At 40.0% G+C, this 15,013-nt stretch overlaps 1 protein-coding gene across 1 annotated transcript in view; it reads right to left on the bottom strand.

Annotated features, from left to right (window-relative positions):
- The window catches only part of TRPM3 (transient receptor potential cation channel subfamily M member 3), a 725,609-nt gene that overhangs the window by 68,292 nt on the left and 642,304 nt on the right, over positions 1–15,013 (bottom strand). Inside the window, 2 exon segments of the mRNA XM_036738414.1 lie at positions 4,721–4,895; positions 12,902–13,153. Coding sequence (XP_036594309.1) covers positions 4,721–4,895; positions 12,902–13,153 — 427 coding nt within the window.

The raw sequence follows: 15,013 nt of genomic DNA, 5'->3' as shown, positions 1-15,013 counted from the left end.
GAAGTTCCCTACATAACTGAAATCACAAGTTCAGAGCCAAAAAAAGAAAAAAGAAAGAAAAAGAAAGGAAAAAGGCAAGCATATTTGAGAAACTAGGCATCTTGGCTGTTCAAATCTATCATCCAAAGTGTAGAAAAAACATTTTAAAGTACAATATGGATCAGAAAACCAATTCATTCTTGTGTTTTGGCTTTATATGCATGTCTGTTCTGTAGTTTACTAACTAAAAAGCAACTTTTTTTGTCCTTTCAGATCTGTTGACTCAACAGGACTGTTAAAAAAAACCCTGCAACAAACCAGGCTGTTTTCTAGGAAGCCTTTTGTAAAAGTAACAAAATGGTGTGATGAGCTGTTACTCCAGATCTCCTGTTAGACACTGTCAGACATGATGTTGAGATTACAGTCAATAAGCAAAAATGTATTTGACCTGTACACTAAATAGTCTTGGTAGCTAAATTGTAACACAAAAGGATTGAGAGGTAGTATGTCAAGGTAGAATCGTTTTTCAGTATCCTGCTTTCAAATGACTACCCAAACTTGTGAAAATATTCAGGATGTCAGAAAAGAAGTCTGACTTTAGGCCCCATTTAATGTACCTAAGTGCGTGATTCGTTCCTTCCCCTCCTCTGTTTTAGATAGTAAAGTAAGAAGCCGTGGAAGGCTGTAACCCTATAAATGGAAGTCCTCTTCATTCAGAGAAAAGATGTCACCAGGTGTCCACTCCCCTCTCCCATTTCGTTACTAACTAAAAAGATATTTACTAGGTTTCCTCCCAGATCACCAACAAATAGAATACAGGATTTTAGATATGATGAGATTCCACCTAATGCTGATTTTATATACAGCGCTGGCTGGTGCCTATAACATTGCCCATTGTTCCAGTCTTAACTGTTCCCCATTTGTTCCTTTCCCCTGAGTGGTTTCTCTCCCTCTTACTCAGAAGGGATCATGTCCAGGCATGAAAAGTTAACATGTATTTTTTTCACATCACCTATCTTTATGTCAGAGCATATTAATTGATATTGGCGGGGTGTGGTGCCTTCAATGAGCTGGAGACCAAATGACTTCATACATGGATGCTATTTTCATTTTTGAAAAACATCTCTTAATTTGACCTGGACGCATATAGCAATTTGCTCAAAACAGGCCAGTTATGTCCCTATTACTTTAAAATTTCCAGGGTAATGAACTCATACCTATTCCTTTTCACTCCTCCCCCTCCTTACTCCCCACCATGAGGAAGAGTAAAAAGCATGAGTTATCTCACAGGCTACTGGGAAAATTCTCTATTGTCCTCTGGCTGAGTCTTCAAAAACTACTTAGAGGTAAAAGGCTCTTTTTTCTCTGTCATATTATTCTGAGAGCTTCCACCCCCCCTACCTTTTTTTTAAAGCTTTCTTCAGGCACATTTAGAAAGCATCATTAAGTAAGTCTTGTTTTCTAGTTTCTTTGACATACTATCCATGACCACTACATTTAACACAAACTGCTGGAAAAATGATATATTGTACATAGGTAACCCTGGTTCCCAGAAGTGAGGGTATCAAAGCTGGCCTCACTTCTGAGGTGTCAGACTGAAAGTAACAAGTCTCAGTGCATTGTCATACATCCATATACATTCCAGTTAAAAGTTTTGTGTTTTTTAACATGAAATGGATGCAGCCATTTTGGAGTAAAAAAAAAAGTTAGACACAGAGCACGTGCATTGGGTTAGAAATGAATTGCTTTGGAGGATGTGTGTATTAGAGGTGCAGCATTTTAGGAGAGAAAGGAAAAAGCCCCCACAAAGAGCAAATTCACAGCATGGGTAGACCCTCTGCAGGGTGGTGGGTCCGGGTTGATTCGAGATTCCATCAGCCTGAATGCATGCTTCACAAACCAACCTGGATTTGGCACAGAAAAGAGGCGACACACTTTATAATAGCAAACCTGATTTGTACCTTTCTCAAATATCTCTCTGTTTGGGGCTCTCTGAATATTCTTCTGACTGTCTAGGGAGAAGGGGGGAGAGATCTCCACTCCTACTGAGTTCCTCCTGTGCAATCATGTGGAAATCATAGGATCATAGATTAAGAGCTGGGAGGAACCTTAAAGGTAATCTAGACCAACCCTTTGTTTTACAGGTAAGAAAACTGAGGACCAGGGAGGTAAAGGAAACTGCCCAAGGTCTTAAAGGAAGTAAGTAAATGACTGAGCTGGGTTTTAAAACAAAATCCACATCTAGCACTGCCTTCACTCTACCGTATTGCCTTCCAAATCAATTCATTAAAGGGACAGATATCTTCAAACAAGTGGAAAACAGACTGGGGATACTGTACCACACACATTTGAGAAAGGACAAATACTCTAGAGTATTCTAGACAGAAAAACAGTGGCTGATTTAGCTTAGAACAAGTATAAAGAATACAACGAAGTAAATTTCTGAACTTTGGGTAAGATGAGGATGTAAGTAGAGGGGGTGGGGGAGGTGTGTCAGGAGTTATTATCTAGTAGTGGGTCATTTCATCAACGTACTGTTCACACTATTCTTCAGAATGCCAGTAGTAGGGGAGGTAATTTATTCTCATATGTCTATGGTATTAGAGATAAAATTAATGGTATAGGAAACACCTTGCCAGACTCCAGTCACACAAACAAACAAACAAATTCTTCCATCTTGACAGGTTTTGGGGTTCTAAACTATAATCAGCCTTTCATCAAAACATAAAAATAAAAATAAATATATATCCTGTTATTCAGCCAGACTGCGGTGTTTGTTGCACTAGGCTGGGTCCTTAGTACAACATCAATAAATGGCCACTTGTAGAGGGACATAGAAACTCCCATTCATAAAGGCACCTACATCCCAATGGACTTCCCCAGCCCTCCTTCCCACCCTCCCTTGCCTCCAATGGTTATAGGATATTCTAATACCTGCAAGAACTAAAGAAAGATTTTGGAAGAACGGAAACCCAGAAAGATAAACAATAGAACCACGTGGGAAAAAGCAGTTTCTTGGAGACAATTTCAATTTTTTTTTTCTCCAAGGGAAAAATAAGACAACAGATGAGTTTTTAACCATTGAACAGATTTTTTTAGGAACCATGTGGAAAGAGGCTTTCAGAAGGGCTTTCCCTGTTTACTGGAAGTCCTACAGTTAGAAAGGCACATTGGTGTCTCTGGGAGGAAGGCCCTCTGAGATTACCTCCAATTTACCCTGTAAACATCCTATATATACATAGTTGTTATATGTTACCTCCCCCATTAGCATGTGAGATCCTTGAGAGCAGGGGGATGAATTTTACCTTTCATTTTATTCCCACAACTTAGCACAGTGCTCAGCATATAGTAAGCGCTTAATAAATGCTTGTTGACTGGCCGCCAACCTGAGAATCTATTAGAGAATGATAGAGTTAACATTATTCTCTGGAGAGTCAGCTCATCCTCATGAAATGAACATTTGTTCCAAGAAGCCTCATCGGCTTCATATTTCTTGGTCCAAGACAAGAATTTATGCAAACTCCAAGGGAATTGGAGATGAAAGGAAAAAGATTTAAAAATGGGGTCTGAGGCCAGTCATGTACTCACTGCTCTCAGTGGTGATAGAATCACACCATTCAAAGCTTTGAACTCGATTTCTTGGTCTGAGCCCTTTAAGGGGCAGAATACTGACTATTTCTCTTCTTCCTAATTTTTAATAAGTATCACCACCTGGTTATGTAACCTTAATCCATGCACATAGTCCGGTGCTCATTTGGCTGGCCTGCCAGCAACAATGTTTAAAAATATGTTAATTCAACAATGTAGGAAGGATGTTATTTCTAGAGCTAAACTCCTCAGGGAAAAGGTGGAAAAACTTGCCCCAAGGATTTGATTCCTCCACACTGAGCAATGCCTTTATTCCTGATGCTTTCTTCCCATGCTTCTCGGTACCGGTGTTCCCTGACTTTTTCCTTGCAAATTGAAACCTTGAAAAGACTTCTAGGACACATGCATATTCAAGTACTATTAAAGAGGGATGGGGGCCCTTGGAAATCAGCATATATTAGGGCCTTATGTGGCTAGGTCCTGCTGTGTTTTGCTTCTCACGTGGCATCATTTCAGGGTATAGCTGCTTTTTACCCCTGGCATACAGTAGCATGCAACTCAGATTTATAACCTAAGGCATTTTCCATACTCCCAGCCAAATGAAACCTCAGGATTTGCCGACTCCAGTGAGTTTATAGGAGCACATCATTTAAGATATTTAGGGAGAGAAATTGGGCAACTGATTTCAGTATATGGAAAACACCCTATAGATTCCTTTTACCACACTGAAATACTTATGATCATGTTGAATTTGTTCTGAAATAAAATCCGTGGCTTTAATTTTTTAAAAAGGGGCAGAAGGGGTGGGGGTAGCATAGCACATTCCTGATATCCACACATTCAACACATGGTCCTAGGATTTAAAATCCAAAAAGAGAATAATTTTTTTTAAGTAATTCATCTCTTCGAAATTAGAAAATTTGGCAGACCCGAGTCACATAGAGGACACCATCGGAAACAAGTACCCAAGGAAGGTTTCACTACTCCTAGCTGTGTACCTTCTGGGATTGATTTTCCTCCAAGAATCCAAGCTCCGAAACAGTCCTCTCTCTTGAGCCATTTATTGAGAACAAACAAACGATCTTGGAAAAGACATCACCGGATTGAAGTTAAATACCTGACTTTGTTGTATGAGAATCATAAACTTGCTTACGGTCTATCTGGTCCGCAAACACTTCCCCATAAATCATCCAGTAGGGCATGTAGAAGATATTCTTGGCCAGTTTCCACGAAGGCTCCTCATTGGGGAAGAGGATGGCTTGCCTAGCCACCCCAAAGCTCATCAGCACCACCAGCATGATGATGACAAAGTACATCATGTCTATCATCTACAGGAGACAGGGATGGGGGAAAAGGACAAGAGAGAACCCACGTGGTTAGCTGCTGATATAGGCTGATGCTACTGGACAAGGAAAGTCTGAATAGGAGTCTATGGCCACAAGCAGCTAGGTGCACATTGAGGTTAGAGTCAGGAAGACCTGAGTTCAAATCCAGCCTTAGACATGTACTAGATGTGTGACCCTGGGCGAGTCACTTAAGACTGTTTGCCTCAATTGGTTCATGTGAAAATGAGCTGGAGAAGGAAACGGAGAACTGCTCCAGCATCTTTGCCAAGAAAAGCCCAAGTGGGATCATGAAGAGTCAGACATCATTGAAAAGGCTAAACATTATGGTCAGGAAAGTGTGAAGTTAAATCTTTCTTTGGACACTTACTAGTTGTATAATCTTGGACATATAATTTCTACCTGCTTCAGTTTTCTCTGTAAGATGTGGATATTGATAGTACCTTCCTCCCAAGGTTGTTGTGAGGATAAATTAGATAATGTTTGTAAAGTTCTTTGCAAACCTTAAAGCACCATATAAATGCTAGCTATTATAACAATACACTTGAGCTAGTGAAACAAATATATGTAGGCTCTTAACAACAGTTTTAAAATGAATGAAAACAAAGCTATGTACAACGAACCCCCCCCCCCCCCCTTGTTTTTAATTTCTCTATTTGCCACTTAGTGTCCTAGCCAGGTCTAGGATCAGAGATCTAGAGCTGGCACAACATCCTTCATCTTACAGCTGAAGAAACTAAGGACCAAGGAGTGATTAGCCCAAGGTCACAGAAGTAGGAATTTATAGAGCCAGGATTTGAACTATGTTTCTCCGATTCCAGACCTTTCTTTCTTTCTTCAGTACAATGCGGTCTGACCCAAGAGAAATGAGAGTAGTGCACCATAGAGGAGTCAACACATGACCGGGAGTCAAGATCTCAGGTTCTTAGATGGGACCATTGGCAGCTGTTTTTGTGGCCTTGGGAAAGGCAAGCATCCTCAATGTGTTCCTCATCTATGAGCAAAATAGGAATCTTATTGTTTCTCTTCCAGTGAGGCAAACCAGTGTGGAACAATGGCCCAGGTGTAGTTGGAATATTTAAGATGTTGATCTAGAGCTACCAAGTTTCAGGCTAAAATCTGAGAGTCTATTTTAGCAGGAAAGATTTTTAGTTCACTCTAAGCTATGAGGAGCTGAAGATATCTGTTGGTGAATGGGCTTGGGATAATTCATTTAAATGCTCATGGTGGATCACTTTCCTCTGGCTGCATCTCGCTGCATTCTACTATAAACCAGTTACTTATAGTGGCCCATATTTTCATATTGCTAGGTCACTCTTCCCGCTCTGGGATTAAGCGACGGAAAGTCATGAGGAAGCAAAATTGTGTCTTGTGAAGAGTCATGCCCATGTGTCTAGGGGTGGAATGGAGAGGGTGCTGGGCTTGGAGTCAGGAAGATCCAGGTTCAATTTCAGCCACCCATATGTACTAATAGCATGACCTTAGGCAAATCACTTAATGCCTTCCAGCCTCAGTTTCCTTATTTATGACAAAGGCAATAAATAATAGCACTGACCTCATATGGATGTTCTGAGAATCAACGCTTTGTAAACAATAAAGAGCTTTATAAATGCTAGCTATAATATTGACAACAACAATAATAATTATGCTTGTTGCTGTAAGATCCTATAAATCCTGGTTTTGATTCAATTTATAAATTTTTTTTCAACCTTACCCCATTAAGTCTCCTAGATTTTTGCCTATGCCTGACTTTATCTCTACATAATCACCTATTTTGCATATCTTAAATCAACTTCAACCTGTTTTTGGAAACTTAACATCAAATAGTTCACCTTAGGAAGCAAACTTAATTAAGTGAAGCAGGGCAAGGACATCTAATCCAACTGAGTCTAATCCAGCCAGTATTTATTAAGTGCCTACTGTGGGCAAATCCTTGCCCTCAGCTTACATACTCAAAGAAATCCTAATAACAGCTCTACCACTGAAAATTTCCAGTAAAACCTAAGACAGAATTAGAATTAAGAAATTCTTCACTGTCTAATTTGTTTCATTAGCATGCGGGTACTACAATTTTCCAATGTCCTTTAACAGGTCTGAGGGTGCCCATAGATATTCGATAAGTTTAAAGTCAATCCTCAGGGCAATTTCAAAATTAGTTTGACATAGTAGTCAAGGTGTTCTGTGTGTGTGTGTGTGTGTGTGTGTGTGTGCGCGCGTGCGCGCGCGTGTGTGAATTTGCATCCGAGTCTCTGGAAACTTTGACATTTCCTCTAATACTGCATCATGGCTCTTGGAAGTAATGAATTAATTAATTGTTTCTTCTGTTGCACTATAGTGTCAGATCTGTCTTAAAGTTTGCCTAACAACTGTGTAGAGATAGTTTTAGGGGGCACATCCATGGCTAAGTTTTTTTTTCATATTCTCTCTTTTCTTTTGAGTACCACTCTTTCATCATTTACTTATGAAGAGTTCAACCACCTGAAAAAGTTCTAACTGGTCCTTCATGTTATTTGTTCAGACTGACTAAAGGTGGGTAGACAAAGGAGGGCATGCATTTGGTATGTATTTTCTGTGACCTCTAGGTCGACTGGGGAGGAGAGGAAAGAGGGAAAAGAGAGAGGCAGCAGTGGCGTACACTATAGAATGCTGGACTTGTAGTCTGGAAGACCTAGGTTGAAATATTACCTCTGACATTTGTTTGCTATGTAACCCTGGGCAAGCTGCCTCAGGCAACTCCTTAGAACGTATTAACTAAATTATCTATGAGTTGTGATCTGCCTTGGTGGAGAGAGTTCCCTACTAGTTCAAAATCACAGAGCCTTCATGCATTTCTTCTGGTATTTATATAAATACACACATACAAACATACATTCATATCTATATCTATATTCCAGTAAATGCATGGAAACCATTACTCCGCTGAAACTGTCCTCTTCAAACATACAATGATCTCTCAGTTGCCAAGTCTGATTTCCTATTGTCAGTCTTTATCCTTTCTGACCTCCTTGTTGCATTTGACAGTGCTGACCACATTTTGGATTCTCTCTTTCTTGATTTTTTTAAAAAATGTTTTCTTCATTCTCTTCCAGTCTGCACCTTCTAAGCCTTCTTTGTTGGATCATCCTCCATTTTTAGTCACCTAACTGATGGTGTGCCCTGTGGCTCTGTCCTGAGCCCTCTTCTCTATACTTTCTTGGTGGGTTTCATCATCATTTCTATACAGATGACATCCTCATCTTTATAACTAGTCTTTGTCTATTAAATTCCAGTCCTACCTCACCAACTGTAGGCCTCTAAACTCAACATGTCCAAAACTGAATTTACTATCTGTTTCCTGGAACCCTTTATCTCCTCTTCCTAATTACCCTGTTACTGTTGATAGCACCACCAACCTTCTAGGCATCCAGATTTGCAACCCTTGAATAAGCCTTGACCTCTTCCTTACCCAATCACATCCTATCAGTCACCTCTTGTTGATTCTACATCCTTACGATATCTCCTGTCCATCCCCTACTCTCTACTCATACCACAACGACACCCCTCATCATTCTAATCTGAACTTTTGCAATAGCCTCCTAACTGGACTCCCTCCTCTCCAGGCTTTCCTCTACACAGTGGCCAAAATGATATTCCCAGTCCATGGATACCTAACCATACCCCTCCCTTGCTCCAAAAGCCCCAGTAGCTCCCTCTTGACCCTACCAAAACAAGCAAACAAACAAAAAAACCCTCCTGTTTGGTGTTTAAAGCCCTTCACAGTCTAGCTCCCATCTACTTCTCTAAGCTTATTAAATATTACTCTCATTCACACACTTTTGTCATCAGTATTCCATCCCAACTTGTTTACTTGCTGTTCCCTCTATATTAAATTCCATCTTCCATCAAAGTAGCTTTAACAGACTGTCCCCCACACCTGGAATGTACTCACTCCTCACTTCTGCCTAGTAGAAGCCTTAGCTTTGTCACATACCACATCTTACATATGACCTATCTCATAGGAAAAAAAAGACCTCTCTCTCCACATATATATACATATACATACATACATACATACATATATATACACATTTATATGTATACCTACACATGTGTGTTTCTACACACATATACATATGTGTATATGTACGTGTGTATATATGTGTGTATGTATACACACATACAGAGTTTATTTTTCTGTGCACACATTATCACCCCTCAATAGAAGGTAAGCTCTTTGAAGGCAAGGACCATTTTGTGTGTGTGTGTGTGTGTGTGTGTGTGTGTGTGTGTGTGTGTGTGTATTCCTAGTCTAGCACATTTATGGTTATTGTTGCTGTTCATTTGATTAATTGTGATCCTGTGGACCAAGTATCCATGGGGTTATTTTTTTGCAAGGGTCCTGGAGTGGTTTACCATTTCCTTCTCCAATGGATCCTTTTGTCAGGCAATCAGAGGTTAAATGACTTGCCCAGGGTCACACAACTAGGAAGTATCTGGGACTGGATTTGAATTCAGGTCTTCCTGACTCTAGGCCCAGTACTCTATCCACTGAGCTACCAGCTGCCTCACCTGGCACACAGTAGGCACTTAACAATTGCTAATCCAGTACTGAAAGGAACACTCCCCATTGCTTCAGAGGTTCTCAATATCACTTTGTTCAAATTGATGAATTGCTTCCTTTTGGTCATCTTTGGTTAGGGTCTATAAACTGTATATTCAGTCTTCTGACTTAATTTTTTTCCTTGTCTTGAGTGAATGACTCAACCATTTAGCTAAAGACATTAGAAACCACATATAATAGCAGCAATTCCCAATCCAACCAATATTGCACATTCAATTTGCTTTCCTCTTTTGATACTGGACTGGCAGAGGAGTCAGACCATAGAGAGAAAATGCAGTGAATCCCTGCTTATGTTACTGGGGACTGCTGCCTGGGCAGCATATTGGTGCCATTTCATGTCACCCACCAAAGGGAGTAGTTATGTCATAAAAATGGACGAGGTGCAGCTGAAAAATAATATAACTGCTCTGGTGTGCATTCTCCTTCAGTAGTTTGAAAAGATGCTTAAGGATGAATCAACCTTTCTTTAGTATGTATGTGTATTATATATGATATATAATGATATATGCATGCATACATATATATATAAAGTCCCATGTGAACTAGATAGATATTGTATATGTATGAAAAATACATGTACATGATATATTTTAAGTACACGTCATTGAAATATCCATCTAGTTAATCTGCATTTCCCCATACAGTTATCTCATATATATATTTTATATATATATATATATATATATATATATATAATACACACTCCATCATCTATCTGTCTATCTATCCATTTCTCTAGTCATTTATCTCTCTAGTTTATTTGGGTTTTTCCATTTCAGATAACTAGGCTCTCATACTTCTGCTTAAGACAGGAGAACCAACTGGACAGGGAAGGATTCTTTTAGAAGAACAAACAGGATATAATTTTATGACTTTCTAATAACATTATTATCAGTTTCAGGCATTAGAAGATCTTGACTGTGATCTGAAATTCATCATTAAAATCAAAGATGATTTAGTCAGTAGGTGAGGTTCGCTAGTTGTTGAGTAAGGAGCACTAGACTAGGATAATTGTGGCTCAGATTTAGACAATACTTTCATGTTTATGAAGTGCTTTACACAGGGATCCTGTGGGATAGAGGCCATTGTTATCTCCACTTTACGGATGAGGAAACTGAGGCTCAGAGAGGCTAAGTCATGTATCTTAAGTCATGAAACTATTAAGTGTCTGAGGTGGGATTTGAATCTAGGTCTTCTTCAAGTCCATTGCTCATGCTTCAAAGTTTCCATTAGAATATAAGCTCTTTGAGGGCAAAAGTTGTCTTTCTTTCTCCTCATATTTGTATTCCCATTGCTACACTGTGGGCTACCTTGCCTCTCTATTCCAAAACTGAAATGGAGTACAACCTTACAATGGGTAAGTAATTTGGCGTTAGTGTGGCCAAGGTCCTCCATTTGTGGCATTAGGGTTGATAACAGTATTTGGGTCCAAATGATGATGGTGGTACAGAGAATGCTAATGGCAGCTCGGTGCAGCAGATGAGAATGCTGTACTAGGAATCAGGAAGGATTAGGTCTAAATCCCACCTTTGATAATTATTAGTTGTGTGACTTCACCTTTCTGAGCCTGTTTTCTCCTCTATAAAGTGAGGGAATTGGACTCAACGACCTCTAAGGACCCTTCTAACTCTAAAATCTATGCTCCTGTGACCACCAGAAAGCACAGAGCATAGGAACATGCTCACCAGGTTTTCATATGATGCCCTCTTAAAAGCATAAAATAAAAATTGAATTTAAAAAATTGACATTTTGTATTTGGAGAAGACTTCTTACTTTCTTTGCAGAAAATTGTTGGTATTGGAGACAGAGGGCAGCTAGGCAGAGAAGTGGAGAGCCTGCTGGGCCTGAAGTCAGGAAGACTCATCTTCCTGAGTTCAAATTCTGCCTTAGAGACTTACTAACTGCATGACACTGGGCAAGTCACTTAACCCTGTTTGCCTTAGTTTCCTCATCTGTCAAATGATCTGGAGAAGGAAATGGCAAATGACTCCAGTATCTTTGCCGAGAAAATGCCAGATGGGGTCATGAAGAGTCGGACACAACTGAAACAACTGAATGACAACTGGACACAGAGACCGTATCATTTTGGAACTGTTTTATAAATACTGTTTGGTTGACCAAGGGCAAGGAGCAAAGAAATGTGCACTAAAACTTAAGTGAAGAGTGATTTTTAAAACATCTTGGCTAATTGCTCACAGAAAAGGTTTCCACATTTGGGGTGGCAGTGGTACATAGGCCTGTTCACAAGCTGTTTTTTCACAGAGCATTCAAGGGAATATAGCTCCAGCAGTGTGACAGAGGCAGGTAGCTGGGGAGCGATTCATTACACTAAATGCCATGTTCAGAAAAGAGAAAAGCTGCTTTAAAAGCAGCCCTGATGCTCCCCACAGTGGCTGTGGGAGGAAGCAGGCAGGAGGGAATGACTAGCTGCCTCAGCTTTGTACAGGTAGAATGATGCTGCTATTCTAGAGTGATATGCTGGCTGCGCGGCCCAGATGGGTGACCAAGGAGTGCCAGGGGTAAAGCCAAAAGCTGTAGGTGAGCATTCCTCTACCGGAGAGGGGCCTTAGTGCCTCTGGCACACTTCCCCCAAATCCCCCTTCCGGAGGCCACAGAGATGAGAGAGTAAGGGCAGTATGGCAGAAAGTAGTAGGACTAGTATGGATATTATGACTCTGGAGACAAATTCTGTCACTGACATTTCCTGTGTGACCTTGGGCGAGTCACTTAACCTGCTTGAGCCTTGGTTTCCTCATCTGTAAAATGAGGAGGTTAGAAATGATGGTCTCTTCTAGATCTTTGATTATAGGTGGCTCTAGCTACTAGCTATCTTTGAGAAAGTCTTTTCTCCCCTCATTGGCCTCTAGAACACACAGAGAAAATTAAGTTCATTAAGAGTTTTTGGAGCAGCGACTTCTTCCCTCATTGGAAGAATTAGTCTCTATCTATTTGTGTGGCTAAGTTTAAATTCTGAAGCAATTTAAAGGAGGTTGGGTTAGATTGTCTATGTTTGAGCTCTAAAATTCTATGATTCTGTGACCTTGAGGGATGGAGACCAGGAAAATCATGGCCAAGTCTATTTTATGCCCTGCCAACTTACCTTAGGACTTCAAGGATCCATGATTTTATCGGGGTGGGTACTCCCTCCACTGATGCAGATGGCATCCTTTGTAGATGATGTCATAAGCTGTGGCCAAAAATAATCATCACCTGGTGGTCAGCCTTCTGGTGATGAACCTCTCTCCACTTAGCTAGATTGGTCCTTGGATGGGAGACATAAATGTCTGCCATTGGGCCTGTGCATTCCAACAGATCCAGCTAATCCTCATTCTTTTTCTGTTATCACTCCTCCCCTTTGAGTACCCAACAGAAAACCAGAACTCTTCCTTACCATTTTCCCAATCATCATAACGTAAGGGCCCAAGTATTTGTTCACGCCGAAAATGTCTAACAAGCGGATATACCAGTAAATAATGTTAACACAGTATATGACCCTCCCATCACTTCGGAATGGCTGATCTTGTAGACGAAGGATCATCCCAACAGAAAACAGGAGGATGGCTATGAGATCTGTGACATTCCAGTACTCTTGAAGCCATACTTTCACCTTTTGTAACAGCTTCCCGGGCTCTGACATCAAAATCTGAAGGACAAGAAGAGGAGAGAGAGATTAGTTTCAATTTCTCCCTATTTTTGTAAGTCATTTGTAGGAAGCTTCCACCTATGTGTTGAATAGACATACATCTATCTAAACCCCATTTGAATTTAAACTCATGGCAACTAGTGATCATTTCATTCCTTGTCCTTGTATCACTAATGCCTAGCATAGTACCCAGAATAGAGCTAGTGTGAATACTTTCTGAATTAGAATCTACAAAGGTTCATGAGATAGATGACATACGTGAAGTGCCTTGCAAACCTTAAAGTGCGCACACACACATATACATACATATATGTATATATAATGTATATATGTATGTATGTACTATGCATGTATGTATATATATAATATATATATAATATACATATATATTATCATATTATCTTGGATGAAAATCTCGAGATGGTTTAGTTACATGAAGCGCCAGATTGATCTCGTTAGGGTTTCTTCCTTTTATAAGAAACAATTAGCCAGACTGCCATCCTTGTTATACCTCCACTAGGGACATCTGTGCTGTGAAAAGTGGGGGGCTGGCTTAGGTTCAACCTTACCTTGTTGTTATGCCCAACACTCTCAGTCTTCCTAATACTCTCAAGAGCAGGGCATATAAAATTCACTCACTATTTTCTGCCTGGGCAACTCCACACAGAAGTATCAGTACAGGGAATGGGGAGGGAAGCATGTTAAGTCAGAAAAACTTCACTGATAAAGACATGAGTGAAACCATTGCAAGATTATAAATATTTGTCTGTCTTTGAGATCCTGGTTTTGAACACAGATATATATGTGTACTGAGGACACTGGGACTTGTGACTCACAATCATAGATGTGTGTCTTTCTTGTGGACTTAAGTGTCAGAAACTCAGGATATGTGATAGTGCTGTATCATTAGAAGTCCTAGATCTCAGAAGAAAGGGTCAGATCCTTGCTCTGAAAGATATTGTTAGGCACTCTCACTGATGCTGCATTTGGAGGAAGAACTCTTATGAAAAGCACTTTAGCATAGAGGAAACACCCCCTGGACTTGGAGTGAGAAGATTAGAACTTTAGCCTAGGTGCTGTCACTTAATTGCTGGGTGACCTTGGGCAAGTCACTAAACTTCTATGAATTTGTTTCCCCATTTGTAAAATAGAAGTACTACTTTTTTCCCCCTACTTCATCTTGTTGTAAGGAAAACACTTTTAGAATCATTACGCACTGAAGAAATTCGAGCTATCATTATGTCTGCCCTTTTCATTTCCCAATTTTTCACATACAAATTTAAGAATTGGGTTCCTGAATCCTTTTGTGGGTTAACTTTCACTTTCACTGTATATGTCCTGTATATACAATTTTTTGTATGTTGTGTTTCCCTTTGGAACATGAACTCCTTCATGGAAGGGACTGTAATTTTGTTTTTCTTTGTGTCCCCAGTGCTTAGCACTATGTCTGGCACAAAGTGTTTAAAAATACTTATTGACCGACTGTTTCCTGTACAGCTTGAGGTGAAATATATACACAGATCTTAAAATCCTTGGTATTCTGTCAGCTACATCCTTTCCAAGAGTAAACCATAGGGTCTATCCTGCTTCCTTTTTCTTCCCTATTCTAGTAACTGGAACAATTCCATCTACATTGTATCGGAATCTGGGCTTAATTTCTTCCTGTTGGGAGGAAGTAGAGTAAGCCATAGGTCTATCTTGCTTGCTTTTTCTCTCTCATTCTAGTAACTGGAACATTTCATCTTCATTCTATTGGAATCTTGCCTTAATTTCTTCCTATTGGGAGGAAGTAAGAGTAAACCATAGGGTCTATCCTGCTTCCTTTTTCTTCTCTATTCTAGTAACTGGAACAATTCCATC

This window comes from Trichosurus vulpecula, chromosome 9 (genome assembly GCF_011100635.1).
Source record: "Trichosurus vulpecula isolate mTriVul1 chromosome 9, mTriVul1.pri, whole genome shotgun sequence".
NCBI classification, from domain to species: Eukaryota; Metazoa; Chordata; class Mammalia; order Diprotodontia; family Phalangeridae; genus Trichosurus; species Trichosurus vulpecula.
The sequence above is the reverse complement of the archived record's forward strand: the minus strand, read 5'-3'. Positions and strand labels throughout refer to the sequence as shown.